The sequence below is a fragment of the Wolffia australiana genome, chromosome 14 (genome assembly GCF_029677425.1).
Source record: "Wolffia australiana isolate 7733 chromosome 14, ASM2967742v1".
NCBI lineage: Eukaryota > Viridiplantae > Streptophyta > Magnoliopsida > Alismatales > Araceae > Wolffia > Wolffia australiana.
This window is the reverse complement of record NC_135848.1, coordinates 8,244,449-8,269,850: the sequence shown is the minus strand read 5'-3', so window position 1 is coordinate 8,269,850 and position 25,402 is coordinate 8,244,449. Positions and strand designations below refer to the sequence as shown.

The 25,402-nt window shown below is 40.1% G+C and overlaps 2 protein-coding genes and 1 long non-coding RNA gene across 4 annotated transcripts; 1 reads left to right on the top strand and 2 right to left on the bottom strand.

The window, feature by feature from the left end:
• Positions 1 to 2,083: 2,083 nt before the first annotated feature.
• On the bottom strand, positions 2,084 to 3,664 carry LOC144712095 (uncharacterized). Its single transcript, XR_013583729.1, has 2 exons — positions 2,328 to 3,664; positions 2,084 to 2,245 (listed from the first exon to the last, which is right to left on the bottom strand). It is a non-coding gene; the product is annotated as an uncharacterized LOC144712095 (long non-coding RNA).
• Positions 3,665 to 12,204: 8,540 nt separating this feature from the next.
• Positions 12,205 to 16,058, top strand: LOC144712097 (light-harvesting complex-like protein 3 isotype 1, chloroplastic). Its single transcript, XM_078586277.1, has 3 exons — positions 12,205 to 12,725; positions 14,884 to 15,021; positions 15,627 to 16,058. The coding sequence occupies exons 1-3, from the start codon at positions 12,341 to 12,343 to the stop codon at positions 15,872 to 15,874; spliced, it is 771 nt and encodes a 256-aa protein (XP_078442403.1). The 5' UTR covers positions 12,205 to 12,340; the 3' UTR covers positions 15,875 to 16,058.
• LOC144712096 (Mitochondrial import inner membrane translocase subunit Tim17/Tim22/Tim23 family protein) lies at positions 14,750 to 24,939 on the bottom strand. 2 transcript variants are annotated; one of them, XM_078586276.1, is made up of 9 exons: positions 24,618 to 24,939; positions 23,639 to 23,778; positions 22,448 to 22,547; positions 22,247 to 22,345; positions 20,181 to 20,528; positions 19,338 to 19,430; positions 19,036 to 19,242; positions 17,960 to 18,212; positions 14,750 to 16,470 (listed from the first exon to the last, which is right to left on the bottom strand). In XM_078586276.1, the coding sequence occupies exons 1-8, from the start codon at positions 24,912 to 24,914 to the stop codon at positions 17,961 to 17,963; spliced, it is 1,536 nt and encodes a 511-aa protein (XP_078442402.1). In that variant the 5' UTR covers positions 24,915 to 24,939; the 3' UTR covers positions 14,750 to 16,470; position 17,960. The 2 variants fall into 2 exon arrangements, with proteins under 2 accessions (XP_078442402.1, XP_078442401.1); XM_078586275.1 differs by lacking the exon at positions 14,750 to 16,470 and having other exon boundaries at positions 17,819 to 18,212.
• Between the last annotated feature and the right edge of the window lie 463 nt (positions 24,940 to 25,402).

The following is a 25,402-nucleotide window of genomic DNA, read 5'->3' as shown; positions in this document are numbered from 1 at the left end:
TCCTAAAAATGTGTTTTATGTGTGAATGGGTTTTTTGCATATATACCCAACTCAATGATGACACCTTCTACATCAGAGAGAGAGAGAGATGATGTATGGATTTATCTCTTGGTGTTTGCTTGTAGCAAAGACTGGGCATGTCTAGTGTGACCATGTTTGACTGTTTGGGATGGGACACAGTAATGATGGCTATGGTAATTGTTTTACTAGTTTTTATGAGAATAATATCTGGTCATCTGGGCTTCTCATGAGTTTTGCTTCTAGTAAGGATCTTGTATTGGCCTATGGGGAGAGTTTCTGGTTCTATCCCTTGTCTCCTCTGTAGTTTCCTTAGGGCATGCAAAGATTTTTGTTGATAAAAAGGGGGAGGGTAGTGTTTTCCAACTGATATCTGTCCGATCTCTGATATCGGACAACTGATATCTGATATCAGCAAAAAAACCGGGACGGTGTCTGATATTGGATATCGGATATCGGTCAATATCTGTCTTTTAGATGTGGACGGATAGCGGTGACGGATGTCAGTTGGCTAAGGACGACAGATCTTGGATACCAGATATCGGTTATCAGTATCCGGATATCGAAACCGATATCTGGATATCAATATCCAATATCCGAATATTTTTTCCGAAACCGTTGTAATCCCATATGGAAGAATGCTATGATTTTTTAAAGTTTAAATCCTGTCCAGCCGTTTTTCATATAAACCCCAGTATTATGTTGCGCATGCAAATGAATGCTGCTTGTGACATTATAAGAGAAATGCTCCTCGGACTCTATATTCTCCAAATTGTAGGAAAACTATATGAAAATAAAATTGTATCCTTTAAGCCCCTATAATTAATTTATCTGGATTCATACTCATGCAACGTGTAACATAATTTTTTTAAGGGGCCTATTTCTAAGAAATATTTAAAATATTTTCCTCAAAATTAGAAATTAAATTGAAAGCTTATTTTTATTAAAGTTATATCATGTATGTGGTGAAGATGTCTCCTTATCCACCAATAAATCCCTGATAAAATGAAGAAACTTTTTGGGAAATGTTGAAAATTCTACAATTAATGCCCACACTATATTGATCTTATACATGATTTATATACATACATGCAATCAATATAGACAATATCACATTAGTGAATTAAGTGCAAATTTTAAGTATTTGTATTAGTGTTTATGCGGGATCTACAATCGGTAAATCGAAAATTTTTAATGTTGAAAAAATCTAGAAAATTTTAGGGAAATGTTAAAAATTCTACAAGTAATGCCCACACTATGTTGATCTTAAACATGATTTAAATACATTCATAGACACAATATAGCCAATCGGTAATTGAAAATTTTTAATGTTGGAAAAATCTAGAAATTTTTAGGGAAATATTGAAAATTCTACAATTAATACCCACACTATATTGATCTTAAACACGATTTAAATACATACATACATACACACAATATAGCCAATATTTATAATAGTATTTTTGCAGGATCTACAATCGGCAATTGGAGATTTTTAATCTTGAAAGAATCTAGAAAATTTTAGGGAAAGGTTAAAAATTCTACAATTAATGCCCACACTATATTGATCTTAAACATGATTTAAATACATTCATACACACAATATAGCCAATATCACATTAGTGAATTAAGTGCAAATTTTAAATATTTCTATTAGTAATTTTGCAGGATCTACAATTAGTAATTTGAATATTTGAATGTTGGAAAAATCTATAAATTTTTAGGGAAATGCTGTAAATTATGCAATTAATGCCACACTATATTGATCTCGAACATGATTTAAATACATACATACAATAAATATAACCAATATTTACATTAGTGAATTAAGTGCAAACTTTAGATACTTATATTAGTAATTTTGCAGGATCCACAATCGGTAATTGGAAATTTTTAATGTTGAAAAAATCTAAAAAATTTTAGAGAAATGTTGAAAATTCTGCAATTAATGCCCACATTATATTGATCTTGAACATGATTTAAATACATACATTCACACATTATAGCCAATATTTATATAAGTATTTTTGCAGGATCTACGATCGTTAATTGGAGATCTTTAATCTTGAAAAAATCTAGAAATTTTTAGGGAAATGTTGAAATTTTTTAACACAAAAATTGTGCAACAAAATTGACTACTTTTGTAATATTTGACCATCAAAATACGCCCTTTGCCTTAGAATTTCCCCACGGCTCCATTAATAGTTTGTACTTACTTGGTCATCACCTGCATAGCGAAAGAGAACAAATAAAACACAATGCTTATGTAAAATATGCATTATACGATAGTCAATGTAAGGGATGTGTACCTCGAGCCGATGCAACTACTCCATCCTGGCCATCCCCGCCATCCGAATCCAACTCCACATCATTGTACCATCGCTTGTTGTCCGCACGCAGCCAAAACTTCACAGTGATGAGTGTTTCAATGCTTATAGGTGACAAACGTGCTCTCTTGTATGCGACAATAGGGTTGCCTGTAGAGACCATGAGCTCCGCAGGAGCGATTGTTGAACATACGGACAATAGCTCTCTTGTAATGGAGGCAAGTAAGGGGAAGCGTTTTGCCCCTATGCTGGCCCACCAAGATAGTGGGGTGAACACTCCTTCATTAGGCACGACCCTTGTTCGGTATTGGTTAAACTCGTTCAGTGCTGACCTTGTTGACACAGGTGTAGGTTAGACTTTTCGCATAGTGCTATGTAGCCAAGAGTCCAACTCTCTACCTTTTGGGTGCTCAGCTTCAAACTGCCCACCCGTTGCATGCCTCGGCAAGTCACATGGTAACAAATATCGTACATACGCAATGGTTGCCTCTTTGAAGCCCTCATGGAGCATTGATCCTTTGTGTAATGGGTCCATCAATGTTGCGCCGGTGATTGCATCATTCGCCCACAAGATTTTTGCATACTGTGCTAGCTTGCGTTGCATTGACTTGCACGCTTACGCCATGTTACAACGATCTCTTTCATGCAACCGTCGTATGCAGGTGAAGAAAGTGCCCTCTTCAATTTTATAGATCACATATGGCCGGCGTCACTATCTTGCAAACATGATCGGTGGATACAACATACCGCCCAAGGATGCAATAAAAGTATTTCAACAACTCCCACTCATCCTTAGACATCTTTGTTGACTTCCCCTTTCGACCAAAATTCTTTGACACTTCATCAATCACATCATGTTTCTTCACGGCAGCGTATAACATAGCATAAGTGTTGTTCCAATGGGTCGGACAGTCCAACATGACCATGTTAGAATCTTCAACTTCGGGGTCGTTTTCACATGCCTTCGCATACTCTTCTCTCTGTTGAGTAGAGCTCCGAATACTGTGCACTAGTGTCCGCACCTTCTCAACTGCATCACCCAAATATAACAGCCGATGTGCTCTGTCATTGTGTTCAGACACTGAGTATATATCTCCATGCATGTTGTCCTCGTTGTCGTCATATTGTTCTGCTGTTCTAGTCACTTCACCTTCATCAGGCTCTGCTACTTGGGTCGAAGGAATGCCGAAGCTTTTAATTGCCACTTGGACGACAATGTTCAGAATGTGTGCAACACATGGGATGTGCCTTCTGGCACTAAACGTCGGGTTGACGCTCTTTATCTTCTTTGCAATCAGTGACAACATCCTCTTATTTGTAGAGGCGTTATCAATAGTCACACCGTAAACCTGCATAAACACATGTCACGTATAATATCACATAATTAATTACGAAGATAAGTTCGATGTTGAATGATGACCTTTGGTCGTAGGCAGAATTCTTCCAGGACCTGGAGAAAGATGGACGCCATGGTGTCCTCATCATGCTTGTCGACGATCTCTTAGATGGTAAGCACTCGCTCTCGATACACCCATTTCTCGTCCACCCAATGAACATTGATGTCTAGAAGTCCAGTACCGTTCTACACGGTCCACGCGTCTATAGTGAGGGACACTCTGTCCACATTCTCCCATAGCTTCTTCACATCTTCCTTCATGCGTCCATGCATTTGGATTGTCCACTACTTTATGACCTTTGCACTGGGGGGATCCAAGTCCTATTGTGTCGCGTAGCACCACATCTCCTTGAATGCAACATTCTGAACGATACTCCACGGTGAATCCGTCAAACATCTGAATGGTGCAATGACATTCTTCATCTCATCAGGCATATGCCCTCTTATAGGTCCTCGTCAGCTTGGCTCTCCGTGTTGTTGGTCGTTCATTGCCTCCGTTATTTGTGGTTGATCATTGTCGACCACCACCAGGCCCTTAATCTCTGCATGACGAGCATGATGACTAGGAAATGTCTCCAAAATATGTTGGTGCTCTTGTCAGCTTGCCGCTTGGTCGTTTTTCTCTTACTGTGCGGGTTCTTCTCATGACGCAGTAAGCATGCGTAGTACCCATCACCAATGTGTTTGAAGTAGTTAATGATGACTGAATGGTTCGAACGAGGGTGACTCTGTACGGCACTATATGTTCCTGCGTTGGTACCTTCAGGACAGTTGACTCCTGCCCTAGAGCAGTCTTGGGGCGCGACACTACCTCTAGGTGGGTTCATGGTTCTGAGAAACATAATTTGTTTATCAATGATTGGTTTTTACATCAATGCATGTTGATGCACTATGCTTGAAACTCTTAAGAGGGTATAGCAATTTGCAACTTCGTACGCAGTAAATATGAAAAACAAAGAAGATAAGACAATAAAGAAAACAAACAATATAATAAGTAAAATTAATAAGAGATGAGAGGAGGAAAGAGGAAGAAGGGAAGAGATGATCAAACTAAATTAGGAGTGGAAAAGAGGGAAGAAGAGTCTAAGAGGGGAAACAAAAGCTATAGGAGATAAGATAACCATAGACAGAAAGAGGAGAGGAGAAGGAGATAGAAAGATAGAAAAAAAAAGCGAAGGATGAAAATTTTGCACAAGCAGTGAAGAAGAAAATTTAAAAGAAGATGAGAAGACGGAATAGGTAGAAGGGAAGTATGAGTAAAAAAAAAATTAGGCATGGAGAAGAGGGCAGGAGAGTAGAAAAGGGGAAGAAAAATTAATTTGAGAGAAGGGATGAGCAGCCAGGAAGAGGAAAAAAAAAGAGAATTGAAAATAAGGAAGAGGAGAAGAAGATAGAATGAGAAAAAAAGCAGCAGAGGAAAGTTTTGGAAGACCATTGAAGAAGAAATTTTAAGAAAAGATGAGAAGGAAGAAGAAGGGAAGAGAAGTGTAAAAAAAAGAGGCGTGGAGAAGAGGAAGAAGAGTAGAAGAGGGGAAGAAAAATAAATTTGAGAGAAGAGAAGAGCAGACAGGAAGACAAAAAAAGAAAAGAATTGAAAAACAGGAAGAGGAGAAGAAGATAGAACAAAAAAAAGCAGCAGCGGAAAGTTTTGGAAGTCCATCGAAGAAGAAAAGTTAAGAAAAGATGAGAAGAAGGGAACAGATGTGTAAATAAAAGAGGCATGGAGAAGAGGGCAGAAGAGTACAAGACGGGAAGAAAAATTTGTTTGAGAGAAGAGATGAGCAGACAGGAAGAGGAAAAAAAAGAGAATTGAAAAACAGGAAGACAAGGAGAAGATAGAAAAAAAATCAGTAGAGGAAAGTTTTGGTAGACCATAGAAGAAGAAAATTTAAGAAAAAATGAGAAGGAAGAAGAAGAAGAAGGGAAGAGAAGTGTAACAAAAAGAGGCGTGGAGAAGAGGACAGAAGAGTAGAAGAGGGGAAGAAAAAGAAATTTGAGAGAAGAGAAGAGCAGACAAGAAGACGAGAATAGAGAAGGGAAAAATTAAGAAGGGAAGGTAAGAAGCAAAATTAAGAAGATAAGAGAAGATGAAAAATTAAGAAGACAAGAGAAGATGAAAAATTTAGAAGGGAAGAGAAGAAGAAACAGGAAGAAGGGAAGAGAAGAGGATGATTTATACATATTTAACAATTCCCAAACGCATTGAAGAATATTAAATAAATAATCAACACAGAAGTATATATATAATGGGTGAAAAGGTTCAAACTAAAAAAAAATTAAAATTAAAAATACTAGAACGCAAAGGCTAAATGCATTGAGGAATATAAATTAATTATCACTACAGATACTTTAATTTGAAATAAAATTCTTGAAATACATGCAATCAAGCTGGAAATTTCAACATTTTAATGAAATGAACCCACATAAATACAATAAATAATAAGAAGGAGAAGAAGATGAGAATTAGCGGAACAAGAAGAAGATGAGAATTGGTGGAACAAGAAGAAGATGATAATTGGTGGAAGAAGAAGAAGATGAGAAATAGCGGAAGAGGAACAAGAAGTGAATTCCAGGGCGAAGAAGGGGAAGAAAAGGAAGAGTGTGAACTGTGAAAAACGGGAAGATCAAGTGGAATATGGGGAGTGGGAGTGGGGAAGAACGGGAAGAAGAACTTACCACCGTTCGCTATCCGTCGATGCCGCCGTCCGCTGACCACCACACCGTCCGCCGTCCGCAAAGGCGCCAAATATTTCAAATAAAAAAACAGGTAAGTATGTTATAGATGTTGGATATCAAAATTTGATATCCAACATCGACAACTGATGTCATCATCCTATCCATGAGACGGAGGTGGATGATGACATCGAGACGGATATCGATATCGGATATCGTCACTGTAGCAACTGATATCCGATATCGATATTCGATATCTAGATATCGAAAAAAAGGATACCGGAAATCCTCTTTCCGGTATCCGATACATAATCCGTCCCGATACCGTCATCTGATACCGCTATCGGGACGGGCGATCACTAGGGGAGGAAGTCTAGTCATTTGCAAGGTCCACACTCTTACATAAATGTTGAATCTCTAGGGACATGATAGCTTTGCTCCTGTATCTCTAAACTACCACAAAATATGCTCCAAATTTGAAGAGTTCTACATTCTTATATAATAGTCTTTTGATGGTGTCTTAAATGAATACATGCTTTTTCTATCATTTGTCTTTCCTAGTGTTTTGTAAAGTGGACAGATATTTTGCATGAATGTCAAATCCATGCAAAATATCTGTTTTTGGTGACTGAGGAGTGTTCCATTCTACTAAAGGTTTTGTGCTGAGTTAAATTTTGAGGAGATAATCTCTTTCTTTCTCTCTCACTGTGTTGCCTCAATCTAAATTTTCTTTGAATGGTAGTTATTGAATCATTTTTCAAACATTTATTGTCTTGATCATTGGAATTATGTCACGATAAAGTGGTATTAGGAAATCTTTCAGGGCCCTAATTAGTAAAGGAGTTTGAATTTCATAATGTCTGAATTATACCTGACTCAGGGGATTCTTTTGACCTGCATTATGGAATTCTATCTGCTTACATAAATAGCAAGTAAATAATTTGAGTGAGAAAATTGGCTCCAACTTTTGAGTGAAATAAAAAAAGTGAACCCATAATGTGGGATGGAGATATATATATAGAGGAATGAAAAAACCCTAGATATTTTAACTTCACTTATTTATTTTAAATTGTATCAAAGGTTCTAGTTGTGAAAGGAGTTGAAGGTGTGAGGTCCACCTATGGTTGACTTTGACCAGCATAATTCATCTGATGAAGTTTTAATGACCAGTTATTACCTCTTTCATCAGATGAATTCTTATTTCTTAGAACACAAGCCTGAGAATATTAGTTTCCAATTATTGACTCTTCACATTATGTATGTTCATCATCCCCCCACAGGCATAGATATTTCATGTGCTGAGAATGAATTTTATATGTTACTGAAAATAGTATAAAATGAATGAAAGGGAAAACTGGATAGACTTCACTTTGAAAGAAAATTTAAGCTTGGTATTCATATAATGTTGTAGGCTTCTTCGTGAAGCTTTAGCCTTAAAAATACAATTAACATATCAAACTTAAAAGTATGATCATGCTTTGGTTGATCATACTTATATCCATATTAAAACTGAAATTACAGTTTTCAGGAGATTGAAAAGAGTGAGTAATAAAAAGTGTATGTGAATTTGAAAGATATGCTATGAGAGGACAGGAGGATAAGAGAGGGAGAAGACAACTAGGAGGAAGTGTTGGGGAGAGACATGAGGTATTGTTAACACATTTAACTTGTACTTCAAGGACCTATTTGTCCCTTTGGTCTCTCATAAAGGGATTTTTTCTCTTATCCAACTTCCTTCTATCACAGGCCTAATTGGGGGTCTCTAGTACATTCCGTTTTAATGAAGGCTTCTCTCATTTATTCAATAAAAATATAAACTCAAGATTAATGGTGTAGAATAATGGTAATATGTTGTTTCATAAATAAAATAATTTAATAAATCGAGGAAAACTAAAAAGCTTTGACTTAGTCAGGTTTTCTATAAAGACTATTTAACAGAATATTAAAACATCAGGATAAATCAATTGTACAAAACAAAATTATTCTGCGAGTTTGATGTCATGAGAATAAAAAATGAAAAATAAACACCTAGTTCAAGTAAAAGGATATTTCATATATCCGCACTTGAAGTTTTATTTTAACGTATATAAACACAATAACTTATGTTTGGATATCCTCCTGGGAATGATAAAACTGTTTTTCCCATGAAGAAGGATATACCCCATCTATGCTAACATGATGTCATCTAATCTAAATAGTAGAGCCCATACCAGCTGCTTTCTTGGGTTTTTTGGCTACATTGATGATCTAAAATTGATTCATACAATGTACATGTTATGAATCAAAATAGATTTTATCACCTTGGGTTCCTTGAACAAGTCTCTTTGAGCCGTTCACATGTACGGCTTGTAGATGTACCAATCCGATCCTTCGAATGTTCTATCTCCTTATCATTTCCTCCAATATCACTGACCGATTCCTCCAATATCTTTTTGGCCACATCACTGGAGATTATGTGGCCAAAAAGACAATGCTACATTCTACATCACATTTAATATATATTATTTTTAAATGTAATGTACATGTGATACGCATAATGTAAGTCCATGAATACGTTCAATAAAAATGTTAATCATGACAAGATCATAATATGCAACACTAGCTTTTAAACATGCGTTCTAAACATTCATATTCGAAGGATACTCGAGACACACATTAAAATACTTGGATAATATAAAACTATCTAGTCCCATTCATATGATGAGTATGGTCAATCTCATAAGCATTATTGTGGAGATATTAACGATAGATAGTGGATGCTCTTTCAGGTAGGGAAGGTCTTGCAGTGAGGTCCCAACAATTCTCTCATCTGTGTGAATTTTTTTGGTTGCACCAAAACACTTGTGCAATGTGCAGCGTGAAGTTGTGCTCACATCACACATGACACAAATTCACACAAATGATTGAGAGAGGGAGAGAAGAGTGTGTGTTTGTGTGTGTGGAGAGAGAGAGAGAAATGCGATAAAGAAAGAGAGAAAATGAGAAAGGAGAGAGTGACATGTAAAGAGGGAGAGAAGAGTGAGAGAGAGAGAGAAGAGCTAGCAAGAGAGAGGGAAGCGATAGAGAGAACATCAATAGAAAGAGAGGAGGGTGATTGTGAGAGATGGAAAGAAAGCTATTGGGAAAAGAGTGAGAGAGAGAGCAAGAGAAAGAGAGAGAGAGAAAGTGGTGGCGGGGACGTCATCGCATCGACACCGGATGCACCGCCACCATCAGCCGAAGTCAACGTCTCCGCCACGGACACACCGCCGCAGTCAACCAACGTCAACACCTCTGCCCGGGACATGCCACAACCGTCTCCGCTACGCACGTCTCCACGCACGCACGCTCCTTCGCGCATCATGGCACGTCGCCAACGGCAGATCAACAACTACCCCTTGGCATGACATGAAGCACGTCTTGCATCTTTAATTTCTCATCTTTAAGTTGTATTTTCTCTTTCCTCCAAGGCCTATATGTATAGGCCATTGTTTCACGAAACAGTTAGGCAGTCATAATTCAAGAATCGAGTTTTTGTTTAACTCTTCTTGGAGGACTGGCCAAGCCTCCCTATCCCTTCCTCCGCCGCCTCCGCTGCCGCCGCCACCGCCTCACGTCGTCGATCGGCCTCCTTCTCCTTCTCTCCATTCCTCCCCTTCCTTCCTTTCCCTCTTCTCTCCCCTTCTTGTCCCTCGCCCTTGGCAGCCCTAGGTCACTGCCCAGGCCGCACACCTTGGGCCACCAAGGACGCCCCAGGCTGCCCCATCCAGGGCTGCCCAAGGCCGCCCCATCAAGGCCCGCACAGGGCCTCCCCAGGCCGCCCACACAGGGCCGCCCCATCAAGGGCCGCCCAAGGCCGCCCCAGGCAGCCCACCTTGGGCCACCAAGGACGCCCCAGGCCACCCCATCCAGGGCTACCCAAGGCCGCCCAAGGCCGCCCCATCAAGGTCCGCCCAGGGCCGCCCCAGGCTGCCCAAGGCCGCCCCATCAAGGGCCAACCAAGGCCGCCCCAGGCAGCCCACGCAGGGACGCCCAAGGCCGCCCCATCAAGGGCTGCCCAAGGCCATCTCCAGGCCGCCCAGACTCTCTGCCCAGGGCCGCCCCAAGGACCGCCCCAGGCAGCCCTTGCCAGGACTGTCCAAGGCCGCCCAAGGGCCGCCCAGGCTGCCCCTGCCAGGGCCGCCCAAGGCCGCCCTTTGGCTGCCCGCTTGGGGCCACCCAAAGGCCACCCAGGCCGCCCCAACCAGGGTTGCCAAGGCTGCCCCAGACCACCCAAGGCCTCCTGCCCAGGCCGCTTAAGGGCCGCCCCTGGCTGCTCGTCTAGGGTCACCCTAAGGCCGCCAAGCCGCCCGGCCAGGCCTCCTGCCCCGCCTCGCCGTGTCTGCACTCGTCCGTCTCACTCTCCACCAGGGCTGTTCAACGCCCAAAACATCCAGATCCCGTCGTCCAGTGGGCCTCTCAACGCCCGGATTCGCCCAACCTCGTCACGATCAGAATTTTCCGCATCCTCTTCACGCACTACGGTGCCGAGGTACGCCTGAACTCTTTGGTGTCGGAGTATTCTCCGTCCAGTATTCCTCGAGAAGTCTCCACCGCGGTCAGATTTATTTTGATTTTGATTTTCCAAAAATTATCTTCGAGTGTTTCTATCGTGACGTGAATTTGGGTATTGATTTTGGTGCTTCGGCATCATCGCGGTGGGTGAAGATAGTACTCTCGTCCTCGACGAGAATCAGAGCTGCACCACCAATATTTCATCGGTTTTAAGAATTCGTCCGTGTGGATTTTCGTGGTCTGTTTTATCCTCCCCATTCAAACCCATCCAGCACCCCACATCCTTTGTTGTCGTATCCATCCCTTCAGTCGCCCTTTCATTAGTTGTCCTACATCAGAAAGCTATAGGGAGAAGAGAGAGAAGAGCAAGAGAAGAAGGCTAATAGGGAGAGAAAGAGGAAAATAGAGGGAGAGGAGAGAGTGAGATGTTGAGTGAGGCAGAGAAGAGCTAGAGATAGAGACAAGAACGTTAAGTCGGCTATCTATCGTTAATATTGCGGCAGAGACGAGAGAGCGAGTTAAAGAGAGAAGAGCGAGACATCATGTGAGATTACAACCAAATTTTAACCAAAAACAATCTCCAAATATCAGGACACATCAAACATCATCTATCAAGCCAAAGATCTTCCTGCTTCAATGGGTATCAAGATTGAAACCAAATTTAGCCCAAAAACAATCTCCAAATATCATGACATACAAAACATTATCTATCAAGCCAAAGATCTTCCTGCTTCTATCAATATCAAAATTGCAACCAAATTTTAACCAAAAATAATCTCCAAACACCAGCATTTTAACCAAATTTTGACTATTCCATCAAACGTCATCTATCAAGCCAAAGATCTTCCTGCTTCAATCGGTATCAAGATTGAAACCAAATTTTAACCAAAAACAATCTCCAAATATCAGGACACATCAAACATTATCTATCAAGCCAAAGATCTTCCTGCTTCTATCAATATCAATGTTGCAACCAAATTTTAACCAAAAACAATCTCCAAACACCAGCATTTTAACCAAATTTTGACTATTCCAAAAGTCCCACAAAGACACCACCCAACCAGATGAACCTCCGAAAGTGACAGGAACTAAGCCTTGAGATCATACGGTGGAGAGGCCGCATGGGGCCGATGCAATCCACACTCTCTCGACCGTCCGATCCTCCACATCAGCCTTCCCAAATCCACGTGGCCAATAAGGATCAAGCTCATCCACAGAAACCGCAGCAAGCGCCTCTCTCTCTCTCTCTAGATCTTCACCCTCTCTCTCTTCTCTATCCTGACCCGTCTTCCTCTCTTTGCCTGCTCCCCAGAAAACCCACGACGGGGAGAAGGAAGAGAAGGAACCCATCTCAGGATTGAGCCAAATCCCATCGTTTTTCTCTCCCAAAGCCATGGCCTTGTTCTCCCCCCACCTTCCCTCTACCTTCTCCGCTTCTTGCTCGAAGCTGAGCTCGACCCAGAAGCCCATTCTCGCCTTCTTCCCCAGGAGAAGCCTCTCCTTGTTCGTAGCGAGGTCGGCCGATAATGGGTCGGGCTCGGCCGGCTCGGTCGCAGTGGAAATTAAGCCGGAGAAGAAGGAAGGAGACGACGTGGCCGTCGCCGTAGAGGAGAAGCCAAAGGAGAGCAAGCCGGCGGCGATGGAGTCTAATGGGTCGGCGGTGGCGGCGGTTTCGACGACTCCGATGTTCCAAGATTCGAGGTGGGTTAAAGGAACTTGGGATTTGGAGCAGTTCAAGAAGGATGGGAAGGTGGATTGGGACGGCGTCATTGATGCTGGTACGGGTTTTCTTCGATCCGTTGTTTGATTTGAGTTTCATTTGATGCTGGTATGGTTTTTGATTTGATTTTGATTTTGTTGGAACGGAATTCGTGAATTGTTTGGGATTTGGGGAAAATGGTGGTTTGTGATTGTGTCGGTTGAATTTTTTTGTAAGAGTTGAGATTGCTGATTACTGCTGATTCTTGATTTGGGGGTTCTGATGTTCATCTTCCAGTTTTATGATTGTCCGTTAGAACTATATCTGCATGTGTTAATGATATTATTTTTTATCATGGCTGATTCTTGATTCGGGAGTTCTGATGTTCATCTTCCAGTGGAACTTGAGTAAAAAGAGTTTTTGGGTTTTTATGATAGTCAGTTAGAAGTATATCTGCATGTGTTTTTATCACGGCTGATTCTTGATTCGGGAGTTCTGATGTTCATCGTCGAGGTGAACTTGGGTGAAAACAGTTTTATAGTTTTTTTATGATTTTCATTTAGAACTATCTCTGCCTGGCCGGCAAGATTGATGTTTACAGTTTATTTTCGATTCGGTGCTTCTGATGTTCATCGTTGTTCTGGAACGAAATTGGGTGAAATATTTTTGATGATTATTGCGTACATGTTTTTTAGGAATTTCACTGGTAATATTTCGGAATGAGAGTCAAGAGTTTTGCTTGTCTCTCACTATCGATTCTGGGTTTCTATTCTTCATCTTCATTTGGGACGAATTTTGTATGTACTTTACAGGAGTGGGTGGAAACATTTTTTATGATTTTTGTAGAATTTCTTATGAATTAGCTATAATTTTCTCTGCATGTGAATCGAGAATCCATATCATTCTGATTCTCTATTCCGGATTTCTGATATTTTTCATCTTGTGATAATACTTTCCAGGAGTAGGCGAAAACAGTATTTTGAAAATATGTCTTTTTACAATTTTTTGTCGATTTCCTCTGAAACATCCTGTATAATTGTCAAGAATGTGGTTTAAATCTGGTTCTTGATTTTGGGTATCTTTGTTCTGGAACGAAATTCAAAAATCCATATCAGGATATGATGAATGCGTTGTTTTATGATATTTTTACACTTTTTCTCTTAAATTTCTCTAGAAATAACTATGCTTGTGAAGTAAGAATTTGTCTTATTGCTTATTCTCATACCGGATTTTTCATATTTATCATCGTGTGAACCAAATTTCATAAATACATTCCAGTATTTGGTAACTACAGTGCTTGATGATTTTCTTACAATTTCTTATGGATTTTACTTGAAATATGGCTTAAAGCCGATGCTCGATTCCGTTCCAGGATTCCGGTTTTTCATGTTACATGATTTTTCTACAGTTTTTTTATGAATTTCACTAGACATATCTCAGCATGGAAGTCAAGGTTGTTATCTTACACCTCATTATTGATATCTAAACAAATTTCCCCCATTCCTGTCTTTTCCTGGGTCTAATTCATTTTGTTTTCACCTTATGTTTTCTGTTTCGATTGTATCTCTATACTGTTTATTCTAAATATTATTATATCCCCCTAATTGAGCTTGTGCTCATCGTAATTCCCCAAAATATCTAAATAAGTTATTTACGCACTCTAAAAATTGATTTTTTAAGCCAACATGTGAATTTTAATTCTCGGAATCTTTTCTATATTTTTTATGATAATCCTTTTGCAATAAATACCTGTGTACATGTTTCCTCTCTAATGAAGACCTGTTGCAAATAATGAAGCAAATTATAAATTTAACTAGAAAGAAGCGTATAAAAATCGTTTTTATTCATAAGTAGTTAGTAACTTATGTTTAGCTGGTCCCATGATGAAGATGAATCATCATCATCATAATCATCATTTGTACAGTCATCTCCTCATCACTCATCAGGCACCAAAAATGGGTTTTTCTTCAAAAAAAAAAAGTCTACCTTGTATTGCTGATAAGTTTTTAGTTTTAAGGGATGATTGGTTTTTTTAACTAAATAAATGTCTGTTTTTATTAGGGTTCGGGCTCTTCCTGTGATGATTATGATGATGAACGACGATGACAACAATGATGAATCCTTATAAAAATTAATGAAAAAATGTCCGGATGAAGATGACTATGAAGAAATTATCAAACATAGTTTTCATATTGGGTTAGGGTTTGACTGATTCAAATGGCTGCTTTCTTTTGCAGAGGCAAGAAGGAGAAAGTGGCTGGAAGACAATCCAGAAGACTCGAGCATCGATGGCGGTGTCGTCTTCGACACCTCCATCGTTCCCTGGTGGGCGTGGGTCAAGCGATTCCACCTGCCAGAGGCTGAGCTGCTCAATGGTAAAATCTCTTTTATCTCATAATTTACTCACAATTTATTTTTCTGATCATTAAATTCATAACACCATGAACCAAGTTATTTAATGAGAAGATTAATATAGCAAATAGGATATAAGGGCCCACTTCACATTTCCCATATAGCAATGGTCAAACATCATATCATTCTTTTAGCTGTTTGGGGGTGCTTAAGTTTTGAAATGCAAAATTTTATTTAGTATAAAATCCATATTTTCATAATATCCAGGAACCATGGATAACAAATATTATATGCCTCGTATGTAATGTAATGACAGTTGAAATTTAATAAACTGCTTTCAAGCCATTTGAAATGAAATCCTATGAAAAGTTTCTCCATCTGGTGAACATTTTTTATGGGAAGAATTTGACAGGATATAGATCATAACTAGGCTTTCAGATGGCGATTAATTCGCCACGGTCACCGTCGTCAGTTTCTTTACGAGACGAACAACAAGATGATGACAATTCGCCATCATCCACATCATAATCATCATCATCATCTTCTTCATGGTCATGATTTAATCAGAACCCTAATCATAATTGTCTCCCAGCTGATTAAATTTTATGAAACTCTGGAAAATTTGCAGGGCGCGCCGCCATGGTTGGGTTCTTCATGGCCTACTTTGTGGACAGCTTAACCGGGGTCGGCCTCGTCGATCAGATGAACAACTTCTTGTGCAAGACCCTCCTGTTCATCTCTGTTCTTGCAGTGCTATTTATCAGGAAGAATGAGGATGTTGAGAAGCTGAAGAAGCTCTTTGATGAGACCACATTCTATGACAAGCAGTGGCAAGCCACATGGAAAGACGAGAACGCGGCCGGCCCGCGTTCTTAGGTTAAAATAGAAGAGAACTGGTCATGCCTTTGAGGCTGGATGATCTTCTTTAGGTCACTTTTTTATCTCTCTATCTATCCTTGCTATGGAAATTCTTTTGTCGCATGATTTTCCTTGGTCTGAATGTAGGGACATGCAATATATATCAATATAACTCATGGGAAACTGTAGGTTATGATCCTGATATGTTATGTGACAAGATTTGAAGGGATAGATGTGAGTCAGTTCCTTGATGTATGGTTGCATGAGGTCATCTGGGAGACATGCAACAGGTTTGAACTGCAATATGTGGAGAGAGATATCCTTACATGTTATGTGACAAGATTTGAAGGGATAGATATGAGTCAATTCCTTGATATATGGTTGCATGAGGTCATCTGGGAGAAATGCAACAGGTTTGAACTGCAATATGTGGAGAGAGATATCCTTACATGTTATGTGACAAGATTTGAAGGGATAGATATGAGTCAATTCCTTGATATATGGTTGCATGAGGTCATCTGGGAGAAATGCAACAGGTTTGAACTGCAATATGTGGAGAGAGATATCTGCACTTTGAAATTTTACTCATGATAAGTGGCCACTTGGACATGGACCTGTCATATAGAGACATTCAGCGGATGTGAATTCCAGAACGGAGAGGAAGAGAGAGAGATGGACCCGTACATACATTGATGATTTCTCCCCCTTGTATAGAATGTCATCAAGGATGATAGATACTTTGAAAATGCACTCAGTTAAACATTTAGACACGATTATCATCGATTAGCTCTTAGCAAATGTGAATTACAAAATGAAGATATTCAAATACAGAAAGAGAACCATCCAAACATTATCTCTCTTTCAGTCAAAGTATCTATCATCAAAACACTATAACTGAGTACTTTGAAAATGTACTCAGTTATAGTGAACATATCAAACATCATCTCTCTCTCATGCATGAGATGTCAGACGAGATATTCTCAGTCTATGCTACAAGCAAACATATGAAGAGAGAGAGAGAGAGAGGGAAAGGGCCACATAAAGAATTTGGACATAGAAATATCATCGTAGAAGACGTTCAGCAGATGTGGATTCCATAATGAAGAGAGATATATATAGAGAACGGACCATTCATATATCATTCTACCTCTCTCGACCATAAACTCATTAAGACACAACACGCATTTAGAACATTTCATCTAGCCAAGTCCTCAAGATCAGATTTTTTTTCCCCACAACAGAAAAAGAATGATATAATTAAGATCCTCGCCATGATTACAGCGTTTCCTTCCCAAGACTCAGCTACAAGCAAAAAACTGAAGCGAGAGGGGGGGAGAGAGAGAGAGAGAGATCGACGGATAGATAGAAATTGTACTCCTGACAGCTTGTCATTAATCCATATGACGTCATCACAAATACATTTAGGGAATGGGAATTCCATAATGAAGAGAGAGAAAACCAATCTTACATCATATCTCTCTCATAATAGATGCCACCATCAAGCTGGGTTTTATGAATGAACTTATTCCAACATTAAAATCTGACATGCACATAAAAATCTCTACACCTAATCAAAGAAATTGAAGACAAAGGTTTTGAGATTAGCGAGAGAACAACATTTCTTGCTATCAGACCCTCCCCAGAAGAGAGAAGAATCGATCTGATTCTTCTCTTTGCATATCTTTTTTCTTCTTCCATCTTATCGTTCTTTATTTTCTGTCCCTGGATGTTTGCCAGTTTCGCTCCGACTAGATTCTCATGAACATCGAAATCACGAGCATTCATTTCTTGATTCTTGTTGGAATCCCACATCGGGAATACTATTTCAAGGGAGAGTTATTGGAGAATTCCCTTCTTGATACTCTCGTGCCCTTGTGGACTTGGCATTCATGCAACTGTTCTAGACTTACAGATAATGCAACCCACACAAATAAAACCCTATTTAGCCACTCAAAGAAAATGTAGGCCAAGTCTCGATATACATTTATATATGATGAGAGACAGTATTTCTTTTCATAAGAGCATTATTAAAAAGTAAAATTCCTCATGCACTTAAATCATTGCAGATTAAGTGGAAAACTAGAGAGAGATAAAGAGAGCGACCTCACAGCCCGGAAAACGATTTCTCCAACGATGGGGTCTTCTCCGGGGCAGAACGCGCCTCCTTATCATCAACAGAGCCTGCAGATGGTAAAGAGGAGTAAGAGTTACTATGGCTCATATTGGATGGTCCGTGGTTGCTGATCCTGCTTGCGAGAAATCGCCTGATGACCCCCCTCAGAATTGGAGCCATCGTCTCCGGTTCATGCTCCAAGTAGTACATGATCCCTCCCATGCACATTGAAAATAGTGCCACCTGCACCAACAACCATGGTTCTTACTAAAAAAAACACATCATTCCAACTTCTCCCTTCTCAAAAAACAATAAATCCAAATAACCTGACAGAGAAATGATCTTGGAAGGGTGAAGAGAGTGAGAGAGCAATAGAGAAGGATAGGAGTAACGATGGTTTCACGCTTTGATTGGCTCCTGTAAGGTTCATGGACAGATAATGGACAAAGTAATGGGCCGGCATTTTGATCAGTCGCCCATCAGAGTCTGCAGTTTTGTCCCGTTTCCGTCCAAGGGATTGAATGGAACTGGTTACAGAACGGGCGTAGGACGGTTGTTTAACTTAGTGTAAATCACCTGCACCATATGACGGAAGGGAACGGGCATAATGGAACGGAAGGGACAGATGACTAATGAGAGTAAGAGGCAGAACTAATGGCTGAATGTCATCTGTCCACGAGCCATAGGCACCTGAACCCCGTTTGGGACAATCTACCATCCAATTCAGCTTAGTTCTTTACTGCCCTCATCAGGAGAGGTCTACGAGTATTCAAAGTAAAAAATTACTCATAAGGAAAATGGAAAATACAACCGGAAGAGATTAGGGTTCATATGGAAGTTAAAATAATAGGGGAAGGGAAGGGAGAGAGAGCAATAGAACAAAGGATACAAGTAAAAATTGTTACAGCCTCTGATAGGGGCCAAAACCCCCTCTCTAAGAATCTCTTAAGTCAATTCAATGAGTTCATGACTGCCCCCCTGAGGGGAGGGCTTTAAGCATTTAAAGGGAGAAACTATGAAGGAAAATGATTAAAACACTAATAGGATTTGGGGATCGTATCATTACCTCAGCATTTTTTAGGTCTGGGAGCAGATGCCGGTTCACAAGAATATACCAGAGCGAGTCAGCGGCCCGGGGAAGAACATAAAGCGCCAGCTCCCCTCGCCTTGGCTTCTTCTCCATGAGTATGGATAGAGCGGCCATGCCGCCAGCAAACCAGTAGACGAGCTTGTGGTCACGGGAGGCGACCTTTCGGTGGAGACAGATCAGTGCCTTTGGGCCGGCACGGCAGATTATTTTTATTAGTGGGCTTGGATTTTTTTTCTTGTTGTGGAATTGGGAAAAGATGAAAGGGGTTTTAGGGTTACCTGGAAGATCCCTACGAACCCAGAGAGGAATGATGTGGAGCGAACTGCTCCAATGATGGCGCTCCATGAAACGGTGAGAGGGTTCTCCATGAACTAACAATGGGGAGATCAAAGAACATAATTCGGAAGTGATTTCCCTGCAATTCTAATCTTGTCACAAAGCACAAGCTTGTTGAAAATTTTTGATGCAACTTGGAAACAAATCTATTCATCGAATTTCATAGGGAGAAAAGGAGTCAATGGATAGAGCGCAGAACATATATTTGCAATAATTTACAGCGAATCTTCACACAAAGTTTGAGCATCTTGAAAAGACGATGAGGCTGCCTAAAACACGATGGGGCCAAGTTTTAATGGATAGAAAAAAATAGATAAACTTTAATGACATAAGTTCCCAATACATTTTCATGCAACTCTAATACTTTTCTTAAAAGAATGATGAGGCTTGAAAGAAACTGTACTCCTTATTTCGTTGGGAATAAAAAGAAAAAGAAATTTGTTTATGGATAGTTTATGGAACAGAGTTTAGCAACATTCTTTCCGTGAGTCTAATCTTATCTGAATGCTTGGTCTTTTGGGGAAAAAAGTGATGCGGCCTAAAAAAAGTTAGCTCGGAATTTCAATAGATAAAAAAATCAAAGAAATTTCTAAGGCATATCAAAGAACATGGATTTGCAAAAAAAAAAACTTCATCATTTCTACTGTCACCAAAAGGTTCAAGCTTCTTAAAAAGATAACTTTTTTAACGGTCTTCTTGAAAAGATTATACTGCTTAAATAAAATCTTAATCCAAAATTGAAATGGATGACAGAAATTATTGCAGAGAAAGAGAGACAAGGGTACCTTGTTTAGACGGAGGACAACGAGGGGAACAAATGTCAACGAAAAATACAAAGGGAAAGTCTTTCGAAAGGTAGCTGAGGCCGCAAAGGTGTTATGCGCAAGGCAGGATTTTCTATCAGGGTGAATGATTGAACATGGGATTATGGCTGGGTGTTCGACTAGGTTCCGTGACATGGAACCTTGTTTCCCAGACAAATAAGCAGAGAGAGCTGCAACGTCTACGGTGTAACCCCTGCAGCTGTCCCTCACAGCCTTGTAGACTGGCTCTGCAACTGGACCAGTCTTTAGGATAAAGTCTTGGTATGACTTGGGCAAGCTCTCCGGCCGCATCACGAAGGCATACATTATCTGAAATGGGGTGACTTTATTTATTAATAAACCATTTTCTTTATTATAAAATGTGATGCCGATATGTTTGTAACTAGAAAAAATTGTGTTTGTAAATTATGCCAAAGTATATTGCCAAGGATATCGGAAGAGATCTTGATGCTTTTCATGGATAATTGTTTTTAAGAATGCAATTCAAAATGCGAGAATGATCATAAAAATAGTGTGAGAATGCAATTCAATGTGCGAGTAGAATAATTCAAATGCTTCACTCCGTTCTGGGTCGAAGAACCTGATATGGTGAATAGGAACAATATAGAATCTAGAGGAATGGGTTTTGTTCCACCAATATTGGGAATTGGCGGGAAGCAGATTGACGAGGAGGGTGCCTCCCTCTCCGCTCTGGCCATGGTGCTTCCCGCGCTGCAGCCTCAGCTGCCGTGTAATTGATTTCTTGGAAAAGGGTCTAACTCCAGCAGCTGCCCCTTTATTTATACAGCCCGCTCCACCTATGTACCCCGGCTAACCAAGCCCTTTTAATAGCATGACGATGATACATTCTTGAGAAGAATGTATCACATAAACTACGGTAAGGTTTGTGGACTGACAAGACAATGGGAGGAATGAACAAAACAAACTCAATGGAGGGAGGACGATTGTAAAACTAGAGTAATCTACAGGCGTGGAGGGTTTTTGTTCCATTCTCTGCTCCAAGGTCAGGACAGATGACTAATGGGTGATTAAATTTTGTTCGGTTTCGTTTTTCATCTGTCCTCGAACCTTACCCTGTGCATGGATCATTAGTGAAAGAAAACATCAAGCTGTCATCATGATTCAAACTGACTTTCTCTTGGAATCTAAATAAAATTTTGGATTTCTAAGCTCAAATGACAATTCTGTGTGTTTGAAAGTTAATTTCCAGGCTCTTTATTTTCTCCACTTTTAAAATGCTATCACATTAATATTCTTCTATTTTAAACTTTTGAGCAGAACTCCACCCATTTTCCTGTTGTGAATTGTTGATTATCCTAGGAAAGATGAAGATACGATTAAAACAATGCTAGAGAGGGTAAAGCAACATACTTCTGACTTGTTCTTTTCAAGAAAATATCAAAGACGAGCCAACAAAAAAATCAGGTCCACATCAGCTCAAGAAGAATAAGGGGCCCAGGAACCTATAAATAATGTCCGGGAAGGAGGCAACAAGCATTAAGTCCTGAAGCAGTTGGGGTCCTGTTCAAGAAGTACGAGGAAAGGCTGGAGAGCAGGAGGAGCCTGCATCCAGAAGGAAGGATCACTTGACCCTTGGTCCTGGTATCTAGTATTCAGCATTCTTGTATTCACATCGCCCAAACAATCGTATCTCCCTCTCTTGTTCTGATCGAGAATTACATTGAATTGATGAGAGTTTCATTCAAGAAGACAGAAGAAGATCACATTGTCCACTCGATATCCTTTGATGCTATCAACTTCCCATCGTAATAGATCAAAATTCGTTTTCCCACCCGTGGAATCCACCTTCCCTGATTATGTTCTTGAAAAGCTACTTTAGTTTTATCAAGATATTTTTACCCATACGAAATTGTTAAAATCAAGAGCATTAGCTTTTTGATATAATACCATATTACCTAAAGACCACGGAAAAGCTCCTATTAAGAGAAGAAACGACTAAGTGAAATAGTTAATACAGGACATGGTGGAACGAGCAGTTATCGAAAAATGTTCAAGTTCAACGTCACCTGAGCGCAAGATAATGCAAATAATAGGGAGTCTCCATGACTCCAATGGCTTCCCCAAAGGTGAAACCTATTCTTGGACTTGGCAGAATTGTATGCACACTGAAGACATGTAAACAGAAAATCATTTAAATTTCACAGGCGACTACAAAAAAGAAAAGATCCGGTTAAAGAAAAAAAGTTCATTGAAAGAAAAAAATATGCCTGGGCAAGCCTAGCTGCTAGGTACAGTGCCAGGGTTCGTCTCCTACTAGAGTCGTCCAGAGCCAATATGGATAACCCCGCAACTGAACCTGCTAACATTCTGTTTCATCACCCCTTAAACCATGTCATGAAGACTGATGAGGAATAATGGCCAATAATTCATAAATAACTCTGACATATGGATGGCATTTTTCGGAAACTTAGAACACTTGAATTTTGAAAAGCCATTATATCAACAATGCATTATTTGCACAGCGTTAGAATAAACAAGGTGTAGACATGACTAAGGTACACGATGGGTCAGTAGATATAAATCTTCACGGCGTTGTAGACAGTGAAAGGCAATTGAGCTGTGTGCAGCCTTAGTTTGTAAAGTAGTACAGACATTAGAAAGCTTCCATACAATGGCTCTTAGATGTGACTAAGGTATATTATGGGTCAGTCGATATAAGTCTTCATGGTGTTGTGGACAGTAGAAGAAAATTGAGTTGTGTACAGCCTTAGCCTGTAAAGTACTTCACAAATTTGAAAGTTTCCATACATGGTTCTAAGATAGCCCCAACTCAATAAAAAGAACAATAGGTTCTAATATCCTTCAAACATCCATCCTTCAAAAAAATGGAACCGATTCAAAATGTAAAATATCACTTGATACAGAAACCTCATAATAGTTCCTGGATCCAAGATCCGAAATAGAGATCAAGAACAACCATGAAAAGGGAATAGAAGAGAGGACAGAAAGTCAAAAAGGGATAACTGGAGATCTTTGGTAGAGGTCTCCCTTCTGGACAGCGGGCCCGATCCTGCTATCAGCCACAGGATGCTCCCCGCAACCACTTCTCACAGAAAATTCCGAATGCCTTGTTCCTTCCTGATATGTTTATTTATAGGTTCTCTCATGTGCAGTATAAAGACACACGTGCCTTTTATTGATTGGCCTTTCTTTCCTTCTTCAGTAACTTTTGGGGAGGAATCGTTGTGTATCAGATTGTGCATTGGCCAAGTCAAGAAATAAAATCTATACCAACGATCCATAACATGGTTAAAAAATAGTTGTCAATTTTCCTCGCTTTTCATAATGTGAGAAAAATGGGCATCCCATGCTGTTTAAACATGTATCAAAGTGATGGAACCATTCACAGGCTATAGCGTGGATATGCATCTGCAAACTAAGGTATTTCTTGAACTTACACATTCAATGGTGTCTCTTTCTTCCGAAATCTTCTCAAGAAGCATCGAAGAGCATGGTATGAACCAGTGAAGCCACCAAAAACCAACCCAATGCGGCATGCTTCTTCTCTTACTATCAAATCCTTCTCAGAGACAAGTTGCTGCCAACGAACGTCAACAGCTTAAGGTTACAAAAGAATAAAATATTCTAAAAAGTTTCTATTGAAAAATGAACTTTTAGAGACGAAAAAAAGTACTACTAAAGAATTTGAAATAACAGGACGTCGCAACTCACTGCATCTTTTTCAATTTGTTAGAACGTGATCGTTGGGAATTTCAACAGATGGCAGTATCCCAATTTCATATCAAATATTTCTGAGATAAACTAAGTAAAACAAGACTACAAAAATTATAGCATAAAACATTCTAGAGACTTTCTGTAGAAACTGGAGTTTTCTATATAAAAAAAGCACTATTGCAGTGGAAATTCGACAGATGACGGTATTCCATTTTTGAATGAAAATGCTAATGTCACTAACTAAAATTTTCAGACAAAAACTAAGCAAAGCAACATTACAGCCATTCGATCAAAGGAACTAATCATCAGAACATCCATCATTAGCGTCCTATAGATACCAATCTCCAGAAAAGAAAAAAACTTTTCGTTTAGACAAAAAACTCACGAAAATAACATCACCGAATCATTTCAAAAAACATGACGTCGAATAATAAAAAATTGGTAAAGGGAACTCCGACGGCTAACAGAATTACAACTATTTACGAAAATTCACAGGATAAACTAAATTTTCCAGACACAAACTAAACTCAACAAGATAAGAGCAATTCGATCAAGGAGAATAATATCCCATCCATCTCGACCTCCAAAAAAATCAAAATTAATACCAAATCCATCTCGATCAAGGAGAACAATACCACATCAATCTCGACCTCCAAAAAAATCAAAATTTAACCGACCACGGACAGAGCAGACCAACCCCACCTTGAGATCAAGAATCGACGAGTACGACTGACCCCGGGCGAGCTTGAAAGCGCGGAGAAGAATCCCGATCCCCACTCTGACGCCATATGACAGCAGGAAACTCTGGCAGAGGTTTCCCAATGCGTGGGCGGTGCAGGACTCGCCGGCGTGGTCGCAATCGGGCGCCTCCGCCTCTTCCTCCTTCTCGCCATGTTTGCGACGGCGATTGTGGCGGTGCAGCTCCTCGATCGCCTCTCGCAGCCTCTCCTCCGCCTCCCTCAGCCTGAGCTCCGCCGCGGCGGAGGAAGGCGACGCCATAGCCGCGAAGAACAAGGAGAAAAACCAATTGGAGAAGACGATCTGAACAGTTTATATAAGGCCCAAGACAGGCTCTGTCAGTTACGTAACAGACTCATTCACGGCCCATTAAGAGCCCATTAAGAGTCTGTTGAACCATTAGGGCTCTGAACTTGTCGGGTGTTACCGATATCGGATGACGATATCGATAAGGATTTTGTGCAGAATTCATTGGTTTTGCTAGCTTGTAGCATCTAGTTTTGTTTTTACAATTTGTAAGACACGTGATAACGTGTGATAATCCTCTGCCTCGATCCACTTGGAAACGCCACAGCCGTGGAGAACAAGGAGAGAGAACAAGTGGAGAAGACGATCTGAACAGTTTACGTAGGACCCAAGACAGCTCTGTCAGTCACGTAACTGACTCATTCACGGCCCATTAAGAGCCCATTAAGAGTCTATTGAACCACTAGGGTAGACTTGTACTCGAAACTTGTGGGGTGCTACCG